The 23,262-nt window shown below is 49.8% G+C and overlaps 1 protein-coding gene across 1 annotated transcript; it reads left to right on the top strand.

The window, feature by feature from the left end:
- The first annotated feature begins 5,179 nt into the window (after nucleotides 1-5,179).
- Nucleotides 5,180-22,722, top strand: LOC142587130 (uncharacterized). Its single transcript, XM_075698018.1, has 6 exons — nucleotides 5,180-5,267; nucleotides 7,766-8,124; nucleotides 13,768-13,945; nucleotides 18,916-19,098; nucleotides 21,278-21,616; nucleotides 21,955-22,722. The coding sequence occupies exons 2-6, from the start codon at nucleotides 7,868-7,870 to the stop codon at nucleotides 22,384-22,386; spliced, it is 1,389 nt and encodes a 462-aa protein (XP_075554133.1). The 5' UTR covers nucleotides 5,180-5,267; nucleotides 7,766-7,867; the 3' UTR covers nucleotides 22,387-22,722.
- Nucleotides 22,723-23,262: the final 540 nt, after the last annotated feature.

Consider the following 23,262-nt stretch of genomic DNA (forward strand, 5'->3'; position numbering starts at 1 on the left):
ATTTCCTCGTGCTCCCACGAAGTTATCCTGGGGTGGGACTTTCTCGCCCGCCACGATGCCGTCATTCATTGCGCACGGGCCGAACTAGAACTGTCGCCGATCTCAGATATGACGCTTGCCGATAATGCTTCTTTTGCAAACAAACTACTCGTCAGACACGACACCAACGTTCCTCCCAACTCGTCAGTGATTGTATCAATGCATTGCAGCAGCCTCTCTGACGCCATCGCACTACTTTCTCCATCAGGCCGCTTTTACACTCAAACTCAAACGAATGGCCTCACAGAACGCTTCAACCGTACGCTCGGCGACATGCTTTCCATGTACGTTGCCTCCGACCACACGAACTGGGACGCCATTCTGCCATTCGTCACCTACGCGTATAATACCGCTACGCAGAGCACCACTGGATTTTCCCCCTATTTCTTGCTGTATGGTCGACACCCTTCGCACACCATCGACACCATTCTTCCGTACCGGCCGGATGCATCCGAGTACGTCCCTATTTCTGACACGGTCCGACATGCAGAAGAGTGCCGCGACCTCGCACGGGCCTTTACTTCCGATGATCAAGAGCGCCGGAGGAGCACTCGCGGTGACGCCACTGCCACGGTCACCTTCGATCCGGGAGCGCTCGTGTGGCTCTCAGTCCCTTTAACTGCCCCTGGCCTCTCATCAAAACTGGTCCCTAAGTATGAAGGCCCTTATCGTGTTCTCGAACGCGCATCTCCTGTAAACTATGTCATCGAACCAGTTGAGCCATCTGAACACATGCGCCGCCGTGGACGAGACATTGTCCATGTCGACCGTTTAAAGCCTTACTACGACCCGCTCATAGTGACGAGCTCTTAGGTCGCCGGACGGCTCCCTTCTCGCTCCCGGGGGGTGGTTGTAGCGAAGAGATTGTAGAAGAGACGCTAGTGGGTTCAGCGCTACTGGCTCTAAACGCTAGTGGGTCGAGCGCTCCTGCTCAGCAACGGCTCTCGTGCTTGGAAGCTGTGACTGCCCTGCCTGTCGACGTTGCGCTGCTCCCGAGCTCTGCCAAATAAACACCTTTAGAATATATATATATATATATATATATATATATATATATATATATATATATATGGAAACAAAGCACTGCATGAGCGGAAATGCGTCTGCGGTAGCAGCTGTCAAATCGTGCCCACGCGTCACGCACACGCTGCCTCTCACGATCTCCCGATTAGCGAGGCAGTCGCGTCACACTTTGTCTGCAATACGCCGCACAGGACAGATTGCCCGCCCCAGCCAATATATCGCGAAATGAACACATGTGTAGAGCTGCGCTCAGATTCCGCACTAGGGAGTATCGTAATCGTCGGTGAACTTTTTTGTTTGTTTCATTGATTCGGAAGAAAGAGTTAGTTTCAGTACCAGAGAAGACAACGAAGGGCAAACTTGTGAATTTCGCGGCTACACCTTAACACCGGTGCGGCGCTGCGGCGCTATATGGACTTAGCAGTATTTATTATTGGGCCGTATTGGTGCGGGAAAAGTTATCGAAACTGGCTTGGTTGCGTCTTTTTGGTACCTCTGGAACCCCAGCCTAGCAGAACACTGCCAAACATGGCGTCACTGTGACCTAAAGCAGGTAATTCGCCACTGCAGGTCTCAGTTTTCGTCTCTTTTCTGGCTTATGTAGCGTCCTCTCAGGCTCTCACAGTAACAGTGACCGTTTTGCTATAACAGGCGCTATCTAGGGTGGAAAGGACGCGAACGTTAACAAAGGCAACAGTATAATAAATATTCTCTGAACGAACCAAGGATTTTGACGGCATGGGATGCGACAGCGGGATTCGATGATTTGCAGATTTATTTTGCGTAGATCCTGCATTAACGCCTATTACAGTAAGCCCACACCACTCTTGGTCATGGCGGCTGAAGCAGAGACTGATATTCCACAGATTAATTCACACAGTAGGTTAACATTTATCACTTGCAGACAAGAAATGAAGTCTTCTTTAGTACTTCAGTAAAGCCCTTCTGACAGCTGAGGTTCTCTCTACGCAAGCGACTGAAACAAAATATTCGGCCTATTAATTAGCCACCTATTTCATTAAGCCTCCCTTGAATTCGTGTTAAATACAGGTTTTCTTTTTGTTGAACGTGCTTAGCCGTGCTACAGTGTGAGCCGCGCGGCGCGGCACCTTCACAACGAAGTGACCTGTATAACGAAGGATCTTGGAGGTCCCAAGCACTTACTTATTAAGGGCGTTTCAGCGATCATCCTTCGTCCACGCAGCACGTGACATGGCATGATCTTTCCGCCCACGTCATCGTCACAACTAAATTTAACCGCTGTTGAAATCGCTTGTTGAGATTATATATATATATATATATATATATATATATATATATATATATATATATATATATATATATATATATATATATATATATATAAATTACCATTTTTCGAACGCTGTTCATATGCTGTAATGGTTGGGGTCGGGCATAAAATAGATGGTAGCTGGTCCATGCCGTCATCCAACTTATCCACGCTGAGGACGTTGTTGAAGGGAGAGACTTGTTCTCATCGAGAACGAGGAATATGCGATTTATTTACAGTATCTACACGAGAACGTTACAGTTCATCAGTCTAGCATGACTGAAAGAGGAATGCACACTCAGCAGCTGCGCAACCGCTGCTTATAAACACTCTGTCCTCCCTAGATCCCTAGGTGAGGGAAAACGGCCGTTCACCGTCGACCAGTTGGGAGCGTCCGAAGTCATCGTAGCCGAACCGCCTTTGAGGGGGTGGGTTTACACACTCACTTCCGCACAGGTTTCACTGACCACACCAAGGTGAGAGGGTTTTCGCAGACACGGGTCTTGCCCTGAGCAGGCGCCGCTTGGTCCCAGAGTTGAACTCGCAGACAGTGGCCGCCGCGTCTGCCCATTGACTGAAGACTTCCAAGAACCGTGAGACGGTGCCACGAAGCTTCTTATTCCAGGAGTTCCCCGCTTCAAACAAACCGTGACTGGGACGGCGAATCCACTAACAATACTTGGTCCGCCGACTGAATTAGACATCTCGGCGCCATTCCGTTGGGGAGGCGACGCATTGTCCTTCTTACAAAGCGAGTCGCCGCCGCAGACATGGCGGCGCCTTTCTGACGGTCGCTTCCCAGAAGATCGCCAGCCTCCGCAGGTCGAACGTAACAATGCCCACCTGATGCAATGCCCTATGTTGGACTCTTGAGGCATAATAGCGGAATTCCGATAAAACGGTAAGGCAGGCAATTCAAGAGCCAGATCGGCATGTAAAAGGAAGAAAAAGATCCTCTTCCTCACTGCTGTTGCCTGAAAGAGTGTGAGAGGAACCTGTCACTGTGCCATCGACAACGACGAAGTCGAGCTCACGCAAACAGGACAGCTAGCGTTGGCCAATTAATCCCCCCTCGTTAGGCGCGTGCTATTTGCTGAAGGCAACAAGAACCACTGCTAGTGTGTGGGATTGTGTATTAAACACCTATTACACTAACAGCGCGTGCGCTGATCACCGGTCATGTATGGTACACTGCAGTGCAGAAGCAACTGCAACAAAAACGCAGAAAACTGAAACGTCTTAATCTGTACCTTCACTTGTTGGTTCAGCGTCGTATACGGCAATGCTAATACAGTAAAAGCGCGATCTAAGGAAACCAGGTTTTACGAAATGTTCGGTTTAACGAAGTAGTACCGATTTCTCTGCACACGTTTGCAGAGCCTGATGCGTTGAAAACCTCGAATCAACCAAGTTAACTGAGCGTACCTGCCGATTTAACAAAAGCTTTCTCCGGTAAGTACCGGTAAAATATGGGTATGCCGGGTTTCAGTTCCAAGTGAGCGCCGCCGCCATGATGCAACACAACGACGCGCGCAACGGGCTTGCTGTATACAGTATACGGTAAGCGCGCGGGCAGGTAAAGATTGTTTCCTTTTGTTCCGCCCTCTAATAACATATAATTTTTAATGAGATTCTCGATTTAACGAAGTAAATCTCGGCTGCCACTGACTTCGTTCAATGGAGGTCTCACCTAATGCCGTTACCAGCCCTTAAGTGTCCATAAGGTTCCAGCGGCCAGTAAGCCTCTGGACTACGGTGCTTGGTACGCACTAATAATTACAAGCCACAATCACTACGCTCACTATAGCTTATATTACCCAGCCCCCAGCACTAGCAAGCTTATCACATTAGTCGGCATTCCCATTCACCGTCAGTAATCAGTTCCAGTCATCATTCCAATCATCATCATTCCCATGCTCTAAGAAGCGTTGTACTGGCGCTGTTCGCAGTTCCCTCTATACCCCCTCCAGTATTCTTAGAACAAAACTTCGAGTTTATATTTCGGACATCGTCAAATTCCGCCCATACCGTCCAATTCGCCATCTTGTCCGTCCCGATTGGCCGACGGCTGCTATGCGGCCTCTGCGATTGGCTCAATCAAAAATGCCGCCATTACAGAATTCGACAATACGGCGCAACCTGACTGTGTCCACGTATAGCAGTGCCCCCTTGTGCTCAAGGTTGCATCGACGGGAGGACGCATAGACCGGTGGACGCGTCGCTCCGCAGTGGAGCCGAGTGTCACCGTTCTACGCGTGACGTAGAAAGTGCCCCGGAAGTGATCCATCCACAGTACACTACGGCGCCCCTGCGGTGATCTGACGAGAAAAGCGGCACGCACGCACATTCAAGCGGGCACATAAGACACGGTGGCAAAGGGAGACACGCACGCGTTCGCCGCGAGCCACGGTGAAGAAGCACCGAGCGATGGGACTGAGGAGATAGGCGACGGGATCGTGGGAGATTTATGCTGTACGGGTTAAGAAAAGAGAGAGAGAGAGAGAGAGAGAGAATGCAGGAGAGCTCGAGTGACGCTCGCTTGCGCCGTGGCGGCAGCGGCGGCGGCTGCCAGCGCAGGAAATGCGCGTCGAATGATTGAGAGCCGAACGAGGCGGGCGCTGCTTGGAATAAGAGAACTGCAGGGGAAAGAAAAAATAAAAAAAAAAAGAAAGGGTGAGCGAGAGAGTTCTGGCGGCCGAATCGCGGCCGGGCATGCAAGGCGACCGTCGATGATTTCTGCAGGCAAGAAAGATAAAAAAAAAAATGAAAGAAAGCCAAGGAAAGCGATAGAGCAGCCGCGAGAGCGGCCAGTTCTTCGCTCCTCGACGGGATCGTGCGGCGCGCGAAGGGGAGCTCCCGCTGACCGAAATAGACCGCGGGGGGTCCCACCAGGAGCTGCAGAGGAGGTGTACAGGTAGGGCTGTACGGCGGTGAGCGCTTGACGCTCTCCCCTCTGTATCGCTCGTTTTTTTTTAAAATTGATTTTTATGCGATTGTACGTCTGCAATGTGTGTTTCGGTAGGCATGTGTCTGTGCACGTGTGCGCGCGCGTGCGTTGGTATGTTTGCGTTTGCGTGCTTGTGTGTGTGCAGGCGGCGGGTTTTCGCGTGTGGGAACACCTCTACACATTTCGTACGCACTTTCGGTCTACGTAGGCATTTGGAATGTAGAAACACGGAAGTAGGCTTTCGTGGCGATCACTTTCAACTTTCCACTACAAACACACGTCGTAAAGTTTGTGTCACTAAATTCATTAACGTAATTAGTTTATCGGTGAATGTACTGCTTCGGTTTTCCTTGCAGATTATGTCCTCGTTGGTAGATAATTAATCTAACTCGAGTGAATTTTGTAAGACAAGAAAGGAAAGTGCTCGAAGTAAAACAAAAACTGTATAACGCATGAAGAAGGGAAAATTTGTAGGCGCTTCACATACAAAGCCCCTTAACAAGCATAAAACGAGGATTTGGCAATCTTCGTTTGGCGCCGAATCAACCGACGCACTTCAAGATTCGACTGCACATCACCCCTAACGTACACCCCATAACCGAAATAAAAACTCGTCGAATTGCCTAGTTTTCCGGGATGCCGTGAAGACACGCGTAATAGTGTTTCCCCAATCTTCTAGTTGCTAACAGTTTTGCTGTACTAAGTAAATAAACGAAATGAACGAATGAGTGTACAGAAATACATCTGGGCCTAACACAAGAAACATTGGAATCCAAGGAACAGTTATGGAAATGACTAACTTTCGTCGATCACCGCCACCACCACCACCACCAATAATAATAATAATAATAATAATAATAATAATAATAATAATAATAATAATAATAATAATAATAATCAGCGAGGCGACAAGTATCCAGTAAAGAACATGTCCTGCTGTACATTTAGAAAGCCTTACCAGTCGCTCCGCAATGGATATGCGTCAGTCAAGAAGGACGTTAACCTCCTGGGAACAAGTTGTCCGGAGGACCACTGCCGTGGCAGGACATTCGCATTTATCTTATACCTGTTATAGCTCTGAGAGCGTGGACAACTTTCATCGGGCGCTGCTGCAGCTGCCGCCGCTATGTGTCGGTTGATTTGCTTCCGCACGACGAGCTATCACACGAAGCTGATGCGGCCCTAGCCATAACCCACACACTGTTATTACAAAGTGCTGGAAAAGTGGCGCTCTATAAGCGGTCTCGCAGTTTCAGGTTCATGGGACGAGTATTAAAACACACACACACATAAACACACGCGCGTGCAGGAGGCCATGGAGTTTCCTATACAAAAAAAAATTCCCGCAGAAGCCGCCTCCCGATGAATGTCGACGTAAAGGCGATTAGTCTTGGAGCAAAGTAGCGACACGCCTTATATTATCAACGCCGAAACGCGCGTCATGCACGAAGTGCGTACTGCAGCCAGGCTCCTCCATCGCGCTTTCCACTGGACACGCTGCGCCATCTAGCGGTGCCGCCGCGAAGTCCGCGCATGGCGCTTGTTCGAATCCGTCCAGCACCGGGAAAAAAAAGTTAAACGATCTCTTTTGTCACTGAAGAGCGGCACATATATACGCAGTGGTACGTACCCAGCGATCTAGTTTGGCGCCAAATAGGTTCATTGAGGAGCAGCACATACCCAGCCACCAAAGTTGGTCCGCCGGTCGCCTTCGAACAGTGTTCCCTCAGCACAGCAGCCCGAAGGCTTCTCTAACCCATTAGACCAAGAACTATGCCCAGTTACCCAAGTTGGCGCGAAAGACGGTCACAGACCGTCCGACAGACAAACCCCGGAAAGCGCGGCAAGTACGCTCTAACAATGACAATCGCATTAAGATTACTAGAGGGGAATTTCGGTGTCAGAGTACGCGGGAGCTGTAAGCATGACGGTTAAATGACGACTATAGCTGTCGTTGTTGCCCCAAAACATGGCTCGAACACATGAGGTGGACTTGGCCACACTGCATTGACTGAAAATTACACCCAGCGAAAGACAAAAAGGGGTGAAAGTAGCACACGTAGGATAGGATAGGATAGGATATCCTTTATCGATGGCGTGTACCCACTGCGGGCGATATGCCAAGATTTGGATGGTATTGGGAATATGCTGGAATTACAAAAAGCTTCGTCCTCCTCGCTTCAAACTGTTTTTTTTTACCTTGCAAAGTGACTATTTGTCACAAGTTATTGCGTCATAAATGCAACATTTCGCAATTATTACGCATTGGCGCAAGGAATAATTGCCTTGCTGTGTTTAGAAAACGTTCAACGCTTGGAAATTTAGAAAGACGACGCCTAATTAATAGCGTCACAAGAACGTTTGAAGCCCCAAGCACGATGAATAGAGCAATCCATGAGCTAACCATCATTCCCATAGAGGCTGCGCGATTGCAGCGTCAAAGTCCCCTCTGGTGGTTTTTGCAGGAAACTCCGTGCCAGTGAGATCGGGACAGGCTTTCAGCAAAACAAGGCCTAGCGACGCAACAACGAAAGGGACCGCTCGGCAAGGGGGCGCCACCGTCGGGCATGCTTTCGGGCGGCCAGCTGGGAGGGTCGCCGCCACCGCGGCCGTCGGCGAGCTGCCCGGGCTCCGGGGTCCCGGCGCCGGGAGCAGGCCGGGAGCCCAGCGGAGTCCCGCCGGGCCCGGCTCTGGACCCGGAGCGCTTCAATGAGCACGCCATGGCACTTTTCAGGGCGGCGTTGGACTCCAGCCCTCCCGGGGCCAACGTGCTCTGCTCGCCCCTGGGCGTCGTCACCGCGATGGCAGCCGCCGATGCGCCCAGGTAAGACATATGTGTACTGTGCCGCATACAGCCGGCCTATATATGCAACGGGTACACGGCCGACGCGTGGAACACGTGATGATCGCAAGGCGTTTGTTCCGAAAGCTTTGGCCTACGCTGTTTCGGGGGTATGTGGGAAACGGGATATATCGTTTGGACAGAGAGAGCTGTTAAGAACGGCCCGGCTGAGGTGCAAGTTTTGCCAGCCAGTTGCGACAGCGGCGTCAACTTTCATGGAAAGCCACCGTTACGCTCTATCCTCGTCGCCGTTGTGACTGCATGCGATCAGCGGACCAACTATTGTTACTGAGCCCGCCACCGCCGCCCTGGTCTGCCGCGAGCGGGGTAGTGCTCGCGGGAACGTGGTTCGAGGCTCCTTCCCACGCGCCGTCCAAGACGCAAGACAATGGGCACCCGGCCGCGCTGCGGGGGTGAGCTCGGGGAATAAAAGGCACCTTTCCTGACATAAGCCCCGAGTTCTACGGAGTCCGTCTGACGTCGGCTCCGGACCGTGAACCTGTGCGGAAGTGTGCGTGTGTAAGCCGTCCCACAGAGAGGCGGCTTGTTTACGATGCCTGGACGAACGTTTCCGTCACCTTGGGATCGAGGGGGGACCGAGTGTTTTTAAACCGGCGTTGTGCGGATGCTCAGTGCACTCTCTCAAGCAGTCATGTTAGAGTGATGTACTTTCTCTCGCAGTCATGCTAGACTGATGAACTGCATGTAGATACTGTAAATAAACCCATATTCCTCGTTCTCGATGAGAAGCAGTCCTTCCCTTCATCAACGTCCTCAGGGTGGATAAGTTGGACGACGGCATGGGCCAGCTACCTTCTAATTCATGCCCGACTCAAATCTTGACAACTGATTACGAGTGATGAGATTGAGCCCCCAATCCTAACAGAGCTTGCTGTCAGGACATTACCAGGACTGCAACCGGTGCTGTAGCCCAGGCTATCGGTTCGACAATCAAGTGAGTCGCGATGCAGTCAAAGGTCTTTAAAACGAAGCGCTCTGGACTTGCAAATTTCTTCGTTATACCGGTCAGTTCGTTGTGAAAGTCGCGCACGATGTCGCTCACAACAGAGCCGGCTAAAAGCTCGCTGAAGAAAGGAAAGCCATTTGAACATGAATTGAGGAAAGACTCGGTCGAACAACTCGGCAATTTTTTTGTTTTCGCGCACACTTTGTCTGGCAAATTGGGTGATGCAGCCGTTTGTATTGGATCGAGATACATTAATTCGAAGCCTGCTCTGTGGCGAAACAGGACATATACGCAAAGTTAAACTGCAGATTGTATGAATGCCGCTATCTTCACTGCCAAAATTCTCGGTTCGTTCGCAGGATCTTCATCACTGTTGCCTTCATTGACGTTCGCGTCCTTTCAGCCTTGGATATGGCTATGAAGACGTCGTCGGTCGTCGGCTATATAGTTATATACGTCATTAAGTCGCCATCGGCTGCGACGTATTTGTCAGCCCCCGCACACCCGTGGATGCGCTATACAAGCAACGTACTACGTGTTGTACGATCCCTGGAGCAGTGCAGCAGGTCTATAGACATCTGACATCGGCACGCTCTTCAAGTGCGTCGCTATGTATATATCATTGCCGTCAGCGCTAGCGCAGAGCGCACCGTAGTGACTCATGTGAAATGCCGTGGCGACACTGCTATACAGGGCGTTCGTCGTAACGCGACAAGTCGACCGTCGGGGGACGCCTAAACTTCTTCGTTGTCGGGTAAAATTCCCTGTGTTGGTCTTCGTTGCGTACGTAAGAAAAATAGGAATTCGGCCGGGACGTAGTCAATACTTCGTATATACGAGTCATTTCGTTGTAGAGGCGTTCGTTGTAGCGGCGTTAGACGTCTATTATATGGAGCCTTTTCCACATTCAGCACCAGTCGGGGGACCGATGTGTGAGCGATCTTCCGACTGCATTGAAAGCAAAAAAAGAAAAGAAAAAAAAGCTGTAACAGTGCCTCTTCGCTAGGTCGGCACACCACACCGCGATTGCCGAGAGCCTGTAACTTGAACCACAAGACGCGAATAGCAAATCGACGTTCCGAGAAAGTCGACCGCGCTATATATATCGCCTCAGCCGTGTGCAGCTGTATGTACGTACGTACGTACGTATGTATGTATGTGTGTATGTGTGTATGTATGTATGTATGTATGTATGTATGTATGTATGTATGTATGTATGTATGTATGTATGTATGTATGTCATTGCAGGTGACTACATACATACATACATACATACATACATACATACATACATACATACATACATACGTGCGTACGTACGTACGTACGTACATACATCCTTTCTTAAGAAGCTTTCTCCGAACAAATCCTTGGGTTTTTTGTGTGTACTCGTCAACGCATCCCTTTTTTCGCCATTGTCCTTGAGCCGCGTTGAATTTCCTAACGAGGAGTGAGTGCGCCGCTTGGCATGCCGCGCTTCAAAGCAACACCACAGTGTGACGACCTACATGGGTCTCCCATGCATGCATACTGGGAGATTGAGCAGCGCTATAAAAAGCAAGAAGACGAGATACGACGAGGCGCGTGTCGACCGCGGACACGGCGCCGACTTCCTCGAACTGCTTGTCTCGCGGCATACGAGCGCATATCTACATGCACGACACACGTACATTGCGCGTGCATAGCAAACGGGGCACGAAGTCGCGTCAAGGCTACTGTTAGTCCGCGCTACAGTAGAAGGCGCCGTTGCTAGAACATTAAGGATAGAAACAAACAAACAAAAAGAAAACCACGGAGATGTAAGAAATACGTCAGGAAAAAAAATGGGGGAAGAAAAAAATCTGCATACGATAACGCAAAGGGCAGTGCTTCGCTATTCGATGCCTTAGCCGGCTGCCACGAGGACAGGAACACGCCGCGCCGAGCAAAGATCATTCGCGACAAAACGAGGCAGGTGCCTAAACGCAGCGAAAAGAGTCCGGAAACGACTAAACGGCGCATCGTAAAGGACTGCGAATGTATTCACGCAGCGAGACCGGCCGGTGGTATATCGCCCGCCTTCTGCAGAAGCGCCGGGACTTAAACGGGATCATTAACCGGTCAGCTCAGTCGAGACAAGCACGAGACGTTCGGAGTATTGGCAGGGCGGGAGGGGGGGGGGGAGCAGGGAAAATATTGATAGGACCGGATCCGTTACAGGCTTTTATGTAACGGTACAAGGTAGATATAGAATTTTTAACGAAGGACAAAAAGGACGCTTGTAGGCTTCGCCTTTAAGGGTGGAACGCGATAGCATTTAAAGATCCCCGACTGCTTCTGACGCTTCCCAGCAACAGCAGCTTATGTAACCGTAATGTTCGAGAAACGCTGGCGGCGAATGCTATGCACGAAGGCGGGCTTTGTGGTTCGTTTAAGAAAAAAGAAAACCGGGGGGGGCCGCGCCGCTGCTGCTAAGACAGACCTCAAACGGCAGTTAAAAGGGGTTAAAAGGTGGTCGATTTTCCGCGTAACAGAATTATGTTTTCTCGTATATTCAGATTACAATCCGACGCTGTCATGTCTGTGGGTTGTGTCTCGTACTTTACGATTTTTCCACGTATTTCACATTGAGAAATTCAATCAGTTCAATAATTTCCTTGCGCCACATAAGGAGCCTGCGTGGTTCGAAACACTTTTTTTTATCGAAGCCACGTCCTGCGCGGGACTTTCTGCGACACGGCGCCTTTAACGCTAATCGCGTTTAAGAAGATTACGGAAACGTATACAAAAAAAGCTAGAGTGAAAAACCACGTATAGCATAACTTATTAAATCAAGTAGGCTAGGTGGCCATCTGTCACTGCCACTTTCCAAAGGGGGTGTTGCCAATAAATCATCACAATCATCATCCCCATAGTTTTTTTGCCGACCAATAAACTGTAGCTGAGAGTCAACGCACTGTCCTGCTGCTTCTTCGTTTTTGTCTTTGGCACAGACGCATTACGTCTGCACGCCAACTTGCCCAGCCGTCCCTGCTTCTTTGCATTTGTTTGGCCGGTCTGCTGCAGCCGTTCCTGCAGAACGGTAGCCCCCGAAAACCCACTGCGTGCTACGACGTGACGACCGCGTGTCCGGTCGGTGTACGTTAGGCCTCCGCGTAATTGCGCGACGCTTGATCGTCTCCTAATTATTTGTTTCTTCCACGCGTGACGTAACACTTGCAAAACTCTACAGTGTGTCCCATGCCAACGTCAGCCAGGTTGTTCAACGAAGAAAAAGAAAGAAGAATAAAAAAAATACGCGGTGCAAGATGAAATTGTAAAACATACGGTGTTCCGTCGTCAGAGGTCTGACGACCGAACACCGTATACGTGGGTCTTAACACGTACAGTCACCCGCAAAAGTTTACGGAGCGCGGGTTTCACGACAAATACGGATTTCTGCTCTGTTGAGGCGCGGCGCTTCTAATTTAATGGATCACAGTATATTTCGCAAGAACTGCTACGGATCGAAGCTTTTAATTAAAGGCTACGCGTGCACGGGCTTCGCGGAAATTTGTCTCTTTCGAAAATCCCGCGTCTCGTAAGCTTTTGCGGGTGACCGTAACTTACGTGAACACCGCGTTCTTAATGCGTAAGGATTCTTAGGCGACTCACCCAGCAAATCTGTCCATCGGTCTCTGTCTGTCCGTCTGTAATGCCTAACACGATACGCTCCAGAAAGAAAAAGCGAACGAGTGCGAAAGGAGAAACGTTGGCGGCAGTGAGTGTCGAACCCACGATCCCACCGCTCAGAGGCCGAGTGTCTTACCCACTGGGCTAGCCACATGTAGAGCCGACTTCGAGCCTTGTAGACATAGCCTTGTAGACCGATATCTGCGGGCTCGTGCGCTTCACGGACAGATACGCCGCCGATGGCTTGATTAGGAAGGTAAGGAATAATGAAGGTTTATTATTGGCGAGGGGGTGGTCGGAGAAATTCTGATTAGGACGAATAAGGGTTGATAAGTGTCGGATCTTGCCCGGTAATGTTGAAAAGGAAGATAAGCGTTGATAAGGATCGGATCGATTGCGAGAAGGTTTATAGCGACCAACAAGGATTCATAAGGTCAGATTGGTCAGATCAAGTTTGATAGTATTGATAATGACCGATAAGAGTTGATAAGGGTCTGGCCAACTCTACAAAGGCCGATAAGGATAAGAGAGCCAAAGCGCAGCAGAAGGCCAATAGAGCATACATTTAATGAACCATATACTGGTTCGTCAATAGCGGCAAACATACGTGGCGTCGTATGCGTGGAGACGAGGAAGTGGCAGAACGCTTACGCATACTTAGACAACTCCAGTTGAGTTTCTGCACAATTTCTTAAATCTCTTTTCTTTTCGTTGAAGTGTTCGGCTAACGTGAGCTGGGGCATTCGATGTAGGACATACGAGTCACATAACCAGGGATAAAGTGCCTCAGAAAGGCTGGCCTATATACGTTTCAATAGGTGGAGGCCTATACCATTGTCAAAGATAGGCCCGCCTATCGAAACGTACAGGCTACAGGCTTCTTGAGGCCCCTTATCCCCTGTTTATGTAACTTCTGTACCGCAGTGTAAACTGCTCCATCTGTCGGGCTCCTCCTCCTTGACTGTTTGATCCCCGAGCGTGTGTTTCGTGACTGCACCCTGTCGCAGCCCAGCAAAGCGCGAGGCGAGCCGTCCCTGCATGGGCGACTTGAAGGGCGTGGCTGCGTTCGTGCGGGGCCTGCTGCGATGCGACGCCGTGCGGATGGGCAACCTGCTGCACGTGGACGCCAAGACGCGGCTCGACGACGACTACCGGAAGCTCTTCGAGGGAAACCTCGAGGGAAAGGTACGCACGCTTTTACGCGGCGCGTACTCGCGGACCGCTAAGCGCCAGAGAAGCGTGCGTGCGTGCAGACAGACAGACAGACAGACAGACAGACAGACAGACAGACAGACAGGCAGACAGACAGAGACAGACAGACAGACAGACAGACAGACAGACAGACAGACGGACAGACGTGCAGACAGACAGACAGAGAGACAGACAGACAGACAGACAGACAGACAGAGACAGACAGACAGACAGACAGACAGACAGACAGACAGAGACAGACAGACAGACAGACAGACAGACAGACAGACAGACAGACAGAGACAGACAGACAGACAGACAGACAGACAGACAGACAGACAGAGACAGACAGACAGACAGACAGACAGACAGACAGACAGACAGACAGACAGACAGACAGACAGACAGACAGACAGACGTGCAGATAGATAGATAGATAGATAGATAGATAGATAGATAGATAGATAGATAGATAGATAGATAGATAGATAGATAGATAGATAGATAGATAGATAGATAGATAGATAGATAGCAAAGTTTATTTTATTCTGTACTAATGTCGTTATTACTTTGACACTGCCACACTGAAAACAATTTAGCATATTCCACAGCAATCTATACCACCGTATCGAATCGTGGGGTCACAAGTAGGCTTCACTATGTAGAACCTATTGTACTTCTTCGGAAAAGAGCATTGCGATTCATGACATTTTCGGTTTATAATACTAAATGAACGCCCCCTCTTTCAAAGATTAAATATATACTGTTTATTTAATTTATTACTCAATCTTTAGACAACGATAAGTACTCATAGTAGCATAATATACATGCAGCGCAATTAAGGGTAACTTTCTTGTGCCAAATATTGACGATGTATATGGAACGAGGAGGTTAAACAGCAGAGCACTCTTGTGGAACCTACCACCAGATGTAAAACACGCCAAGCATTTTTCATCATCAGTGAAATACCATTATCATTCACTACTATTATAGATTTAGATTATTCGTTGCATTTGGGCATTTCTCTGCTTTTGTCACTTCCAATTTATAGTTACTAAGTACAACAAATTCCTCTCCCTAAGTTTGTCGAGGCTTTTACTAGAAGCAACTTGCTTTTTGTTTGCAAATGCACATTTATGCACATATGAATTATAATTATACATTGCTGTATTGTCGTTGTCAATGAATGAACTAGCATGAATCCCAACCAGCCTTGAGCTAGGGATCCAGATGTCTTATACAATATTTCTTGTGTACGCTTCCCATTTGAACTTTAAGGACAACTGAGAAGCAAACACGAACAGCGCTTGAAGGTTGCCGGGTTGTTGAATGCAATGAAGAAATAATGTTTCTGTACGCGGTAGATACTATATTTGATTCTTCCCTACTAATTATATTGTATAAGTGTTATTTGCCATTGTTGCAGTATTATATAACTTGGTTTCATTCCGCATTTCACCTGTGCTCTCGTTCTGAGCCACTGATATATCTTCCTCTGCATTTTGCAAGCACGACATTAAATATTGCTTCTTTTATAACACTTACATGTTCAATCGTCTTACTTTTAATGTATCGCCCACTCCTGTCTAAAGTCTCGCATTCAGACTGGCAGTATCTTCAAACACACGAACCTTTTTTATTTATTTATTTTACTCGTCCCCCTCCCCCATGGAAATGCGTTCGCAGGGATAACAAAGATAACAAAGGCGCAGCGCTTGCGACAGAAGACTTCATCGCTGTGACAGAACTGACCATCTTGTTTCGATGGATCACACCCCTGAAGTTTGTTTTTCTTTCTTTCTTTTTTGTTTGTTTGTCGTGACGATAGATGTGTTGTATCAGAAAGCTGCAAAATTTTCTATGTCTTTCGAATGAGCTGGCACAGGCAGAAAGCGTACTATTTTTTACCACGAAGTATCGTTCATCCTACATTTTTGTTTGTCGCGTCTCTGCCGCAGTACGCGTATACTACAAGCCAAAACTTAAAGCGTTAAGCGCTAAGTAAAATTACGTGCAAACATACGCTTCTCACATCGCAAAACAGTCACTCTTATTGTGAGAGGCGGTTCGGTAATTCAGAAGGGATTCGAAACAGAAACACTGGTGGCGACGAGGTCCTAAGTCCCCGCATCACTTCCTGACGTCGTGGATGTTAACTATACTCGAATCGAGTTAGTTGTTTTACCGGTAAAAAGAGATGGACTTAGCATTCCGAAGAAACCACTGGCACAACCCAAGCAAGTCTTGAAATCATTTTCTGCGCCAAATCGACTTAATATATTTGTAAAAGCTTTGAAATACGTGACGCCACCGTGACGTACGTGCACGCGTTATATAGGTTTCAGCGCGAAAATCGAAGCGAGGAGAAATTCGGCCTTAATTATTTTCCGTCCTCCAGCAATCGGCCCTTTTCCGTTGAACGAGTGAAATTCACGATAATTCCGAAGGAATACTTTACCAGATCACGCCGGCTAATACAACTTAGAAAGAAAGAAAGAAAGAAAGAAAGAAAGAAAGAAAGAAAGAAAGACACGCCGGCTAATACAACTTAGAAAGAAAGAAAGAAAGAAAGAAAGAAAGAAAGAAAGAAAGACACGCCGGCTAATACAACTTAGAAAGAAAGAAAGAAAGAAAGAAAGAAAGAAAGAAAGGAAGAAAGAAAGAAAGAAAGTAGGAGTCATGGCTGTTCACGACCGGTAGACCCAATAAAGTCACTTCATCTAATGAAACGATGATTAATCGTGATGATGGGTGCCCGTCCACATGACGTGTGACTCGTCTTGTTCAGTGCTATGTATGTTGAACACACCACTCACTGCCAGATGGGAAATGTACCCCCGTATTCAGCAATGCATCTTAACTTGAAGCCCATGCTCGACTTGGGGGGGGGGGGGGGCTATTGTGCAAGAGTCCACCTAGTGGACTAGTGGACAGTCCACTAGGTGGACTCTTGCAGAATAGCCCCCTTGATTTAAATGACGCCTGTCGTGAACGCACCAAAAGAAACGCAATGAGCGTCTTGGACGCGTTCGCATCAGGTGTCATTTATATCAAGTCAAGCATGGGCTTCAAGTCAAGACGCATTTCTGAATACGGGAGTTAGTGTCACTGGCAGGCTGTCGCGCGGAAATGTTTGTAGCGACACTCGGATTGCACTCGCCAGCAGCGAACGCGTTCGTCGAACCCGCTCCACCGCAGTGCTCAATACAGGGTCGGCAGTATACTCAACAATACTCAATGCAGGGTCGGCACTAATTCCGAAACCGGTCTCGTTTGGCGATTTCGACAAGTGGTATGAGCGTCCCCGCTTGTGGAAGCGGTCGTTCACGTACCCCATCTGCCGACGAACCGAGCCGTCAAAGTTTTCTTCAAGACGCTTCGCCAATTTTTCAGCCCTTCCGAACGCGCATCGCGCGTCGCTCAAACGCTGGAAGTAATGCCGTCACACTTTCGCTCGCTTCATGTTATTTCGTAAATATATTGCCTAAAAAAAAAGCGTAATTCGCTGGCCGATTTGTCTATGGACACTGGCACTACAAATTCCATAGCGACACTTTCTCGCCTGCCAGCGCACCGCCAACGCGACGCTTCGCTGCGACGAAAGGCCCTCGCTCAAAAGAGTCACTAAACCGGTGCCCGTCCGAGTGACGCATTGCGAAGCATTGCTGCAGACGAGGGGACCTCGAGTCACTCGGGTAGCGCTGGCCCAGCGGCCTGGAGCTTTGTCTACAGGTCGATCAGCGGGGAGCTAGGGCCCAGGCCGAGACGGGGCGACGCAACGAAGAACGTATACGGCCGCGCAAAGAGTGCTACGTAAGAAGAGCGGTCGGCTCGACAAGCTTCTCGCAACGAAGGGCGAAGGCTCAAGGCATCTTGGCGAGAGTGCGCTACAGTAGGATGCAAATTAAAAAAAGAAAAAGAAAACAGCAGTTGGCAACCATGGCAGACGGACCGCGCGGGGTTATGTTACTCCGCCAGCCAATCGGAGAAGCAAACGGCGTCGTCGTCATGCGACGTTGCCAAAATGGCGTCGTACTTCATACTTCCGGAGCGTCTGCTGTTTGAAGCGTCTTTTCATCGGCAGGAAGCGATGAGGTGTGCAACGGACATGGACAAAGTGTATGGAGTATGAGCATTTCGAACTTGAAAAGTCCACGATACAGTTCGTTTCACTGCTGAGTCCATTTTATTACTGAAACTTCAATGCCAATAGAAATGAAATTTGACAGTAAATAGTTGCAGCGAAGAAAGCGTTTAAGTTCCATAAAGAATTAGGCTTTCACCGTTCCACTATAATATACGAGTGGAAAGGTTTAAAATTACGCGCTTATAATTTTATTTTCGTGGTGACCGCCTTATTTAGGTAACAGGGAAAGTTTGAAGTACGAATTACTTGCAGCCTCGCGGAGGAACAGTGGCTGGCGGTTATGGGGGCGTGGGCGGGGCTTCACTGCAGACTTAAGTTGTATCCGACTATAGAAACATTAGAACACACTAAAGCCAGAATCCTCTCGCTCAAGAGAAGGAGGCAGACGTACACACCCGTGCTCACGGCTGGGCGGGCCACTAGTTCGGGCTGTCAGAGACACGTGCGGGTCAGAGACAAGGGGAGAAGGCGTCGCCCTGGACCATAAACACCCACACAGACGCATGTATACGTGCGCGCGTGAGCGTTTGTTCAACCTCCTACGCCCGCAGGACGCATCGGCCTCTAGCTTTTGTTTTAACCATCCGAACAGACGCCGTTATAGTTTATGCCTTAGGGCATATTGGTGCCGATAAATAAATAACTAAAATAAGAACTGCCTGCGTTGCCCGGGTGACTGTTTGAAGAACTTAGCATCGTTTCCGGCCGCGCGACCCGAACTTTGGTCACAATGGCGAGCCACAACACCGGAGGTCCTTGCTCTCGTACTTTTTAGTCTGTTCGCTAGGTCGCTTCCCCTTCCGACTGCGCTGCGCAGGTCCGGCGGACCGAAGCGGCCTCGGGGGAGGCAGCCGCGGCTGCCAAGGACATCGGCGACTCGACCAACTGCTGGGCCTCCGAGCTCACCGACGGCGCCGTGACGAGAGTCTTCGAGGCGGCCCGGGAGCCCGCGAAGCACGCGGCGAGTGCGGAGATGGCGGCGCCGCCACTGGAACCGCAGGTGCGGACCTTCGCATCCGCCGCTCGGCTCCATTTACCGCACACCGTATATTACAACAAATGATTGAGGACCTCAACAGAGAGAGAGTGAGAGAGTATAGGGTCGAAGATTAATATGCAGAACACAAAGATAACGACGAATAGCCGGGCAAGGGCAACAAGAGCTCAGGATCGCCAGTCCACCTCTAAATCACAGGGAACCCTGATCACGAGAAGGAAATTCGTAGGAGAATAAAAATGGGTTGGATCGCACACGGCAGACATTGTCAGCTCCTGACAGGAAGCTTACCGTTATTATTGAAAAGGAAGGTATACAATCAGTGCATTTTATCGGTGCTGACATATGTGGGAGAGACTTGGAGATTGACAAAGAAGCTCGAGACCAAATTAAGGACCGCGCAAAGAGCGATGGAACGAAGAATGCTAGGCATAACGTTAAGAGACGGAAAGAGAGCTGTTTGGATCAGAGAGCTAACGGGTACAGCCGATATTCTAGTTGAAATTAAGAGAAAAAAAATGAGGCTGGGCAGGTCATGTAATGCGCAGGTTAAATAACCGTTGGGCCATTAGGAATACAGAATGGGTATAGCAAGAGAAGGAAAGCGCAGTCGAGGACGGCAGAAGACTAGGTGGGGCGATGAAATTAGGAAATTCGAGGGCGCTATAGTTGGAATCGGTTGGCGCAGGACAGGGTTAAGTAGAGAGCGCACGGAGAGGCCTTCGTCCTGCAGTGGACATAAAATAGGCTGGTGATAATGATGATGATGATGATGTATATACACCTACTCGGAAACAACCAGAGTCGATTATGTATATTTCTATTTCTCGCGAAAGTAACAGTGTTCTAGCGTAGTGTCGCCGTCCTACACCATTACCGATACGGACGTTGCCACGACTGAGCATGAGCGGAGTGTGCCGAGCTCTCGGATATTTGGTGCTCGACCTGTACCGGCAGGTTGCCCCTTCCAGGCAGTTGCCGCGTCAGGAAATGAGCAAGGTTGCGGCAAGCTTTTCGAAGACGGGGGGGGGGGGGGGGGGTTTCGTCGGTTACTAAGATTGCGTAAAGAAAACATGGCAGCGCCCAGGTAGCGGTAACGCTCCGACGTCCTTTATTTCCTTTCAAGTCCTATATGTCTGATCTCCTTAACGTTAACGTCCTTTGATGTGCGCTAACACCATTTGACGCTCGGAAACGCTCTAACTCTAGTTCTCGTTAGGACGGTAGCCCCTCCTCTACATCCATCACTGTAAAAAATTTTACACCTTTAAGAGTGTTTTCTTGTCTCACTGGTAACAGTCTTACCGTTAGAGCCTTACAAAAATTTATAAAAGACGACAACGGAGCTCTATAACTACACGCGCGATGACAGAAGACGTATAGTTGAAAACAATGTAGTCATTCTGTCTGCCTTGGGCGCACAGAAATATCTGAGAAGATAATTTCACAGGGAGAGACAGGAAAATTTCCTGTCGGATATTTCTGTGCGCCCAAGGCTGTGAGAACGATTACACAGTGTTCAACTACGTCTTTTGTCAACGCACGTCTAGTTAGAGCTCCGTTGTCGTCGTACATAAATTTTTGTAAGGCCCTAACGGTATAAGGGTGTTACCAGTGCGACAAGAAAACAGCCTTAAGGGTGTAAACATTTTTACAGTGTATGTACGCCAACAAGATGGCGAGGCCTAGACCCGCCTCGGTTGCTTAGTGGCTTTGGCGTTGCGCTACTAAGCACGAGTGCGCGGTGATTGCATATCGATGGGGACAAAACGAAAAAAAAAAAATAACGTATGCCCTGCACTGGGTGCACGTTAAAGAACCTGAGGAAGTGGAAATTCCCCCGGAGTCCACAAAACGGCGTGCTCCTCATAATCGGATCGTGGTTTTGGCACGCAAAACCCAGGAATTTAATTTTAATTTTATATGGCGAAGAGGGTGGTTGCCATCATATATAGTGTATCTTTCCTTGTATTTTTCTTTTTTGAAGCGCCACAGATGACGCACAGAAAAAGAAGAAGAAAAACGGTAGACAAGACGGCGCAGGACAATGAATTAACACCTACTTCTTCGAGAGTGATCCAGCTCAAGCCATAGACTCGCGGTAACCGCCACAACCGTTTTATTGTGTTTTTTTAAGCATTCTATCATAGCGTCGTCGATGGGTGCATACTGCGCGACGCAGGCAGCGTGCCTGGTGAACCTGGTGTACCTGAACAGCCCCTGGGAGGAGGGCTTCAAGAGCGCCGGCGACCTGCCCTTCTACGTGGAGCCCGACCGGGCCCAGATGGTGCCCATGATGACGCAGCGCGGCGCCGAGATGCCCTACGCGCGGCGGCCATCTTTCTCGTGCCTGAGGCTGCCCTACGCCTGCCGCTCGGCGCACATGGCGCTCTTCGTGCCGGCCATCCGGGCGGGGGGACTGGAGCAGGAGCTGCTGCCGGCCATCGGACGCTGGGCCGACATGCGCGCCGTGCTCGAAGGGCTCGCCTGGACCACCGACATCACCGTCACGCTGCCCAAGGTCGGTATCTGGGCGGGGTTTCTTGCGCGTGCGTTTGAGTGTGCCCCTTTCGCCCCCTCCTCCTCCTCCTCCTCCTCCACACACACACACAAACACGCATGCGCACTAACACGCGCACACACGCAAGGTAAACGTGAGGCTGGGAGGGTATTCTGTAAGAGTTCACCTATGGACTGTCCATTTCGGCCGCTGCTGACTGCATGCAGCTGTACGAGTCAGAACGAGACGACGAGCAGCCCTAGCTGATCAACAGCGGCCGAAATGGACAGTCCCCTACAAGGTGGACTCTTACAGGATACACCCTCTGCAATCGGGCAACGTCCACACCATGCATGCAGGTGCTGCTCGAGTCGCCCACCATGGACCTGCGCAAGTGCCTCAAGACGCTGGACCTTAGCCGGTACTCGACGCCTCCGACAGGCGGCGCCACCGCACCAAACGCCATGGCAGACCGTGGCTGCCCGGGCGTCGCCAAGCGGACGTCCAACGCCGCCGCATCTGACGTCGCGGCGGCGTCGCCGAAAGACGGCGTCGGCGGCGCGAACGTCGACGACCTCCAGGTGGAGGGCCTGTACCACAAGGCGACGCTGGACCTGACCACGAAGGGCGGCAAGTCGCCCCCGGGTTTCTCCACGCTCCTCTCGCTCTGCTCCACCATTCCGGCCAACGAACCGGTGCGGTTCATCGTCGACCGTCCGTTCGTGTTCGCCGTGTTCATGGACGACTTCCTGCTCATGATCGGCCTCGTCAGGAACGTCCAGTCCAAATGAAAAAGACGACGTCAAGGAGACACTCGAGAAAGTACTTCGCGCGACACCGCGGTGTTTCGGGTTCCCGTCGCATCGATGCTGGTTGGTTGTTGGGGCAGTGGCGGAAGAGCCGAGTACGGTGCTCTTGCTGTCCTCGCGGTGCACAGACAACGTTCTGGCCGAAATTATCAATAAATGATTCTTAAACGGCGTGTTCACTTGAGCTGGTTGGCATATGTTGCAAACAGCAGCTTATTTAAAGAGCGCTCTATCTGTTTAAAGAGGACAGCGCCCTGTCCCGTGTTTCCGTGTAAACAGCGCTGTTTACTGTTCACAAGACGATTCAGATAGCCTTTAAATTGCCACGGAAATCCGCATAGTTTGCCGGGGAATATGCCTACATACGCAGTTTCGCGTATTTGTGGTGGTTGTGACTGACGGCGTATATTACAAATGACTGGATTTACGATGGGAAAGCAGTGTGTTAGCTGGCGTCGATCGTCCGTGTACATATTACCATTTACGGAATACCTAAGAAGCAGCCGCAGCACCGCGCTGCCATCTCGCGTCGTTGAGCTCAAGCAAGGTCTCAGAGATCACCCCCCGCGATTTGCACGGGGGTGATCTCGGAGGCTATGCTTGATGTATAGAGCACGCAAAGCTACGGTCAACTTATCTCCGTGGCGAAAAGAAATCGGCAGCGCCATGGCCGCGTCACGGTGACGCCTCCCTAACAGGGGAAGGCTAACCATTCTGCAGGCATTCATAACAAAGTTTCTTCACTCACTCGCTCACATCGGCAGCGCCGTGATCGTGAACGCATAAATGCTTCTTTTTTTTGTCAGGCCATCAGAACAGCAGAAGACGCATCCAACGTTTATGGCAATTTGCAGTTCA

Source organism: Dermacentor variabilis, chromosome 7 (genome assembly GCF_050947875.1).
Source record: "Dermacentor variabilis isolate Ectoservices chromosome 7, ASM5094787v1, whole genome shotgun sequence".
Classification (NCBI taxonomy): domain Eukaryota; kingdom Metazoa; phylum Arthropoda; class Arachnida; order Ixodida; family Ixodidae; genus Dermacentor; species Dermacentor variabilis.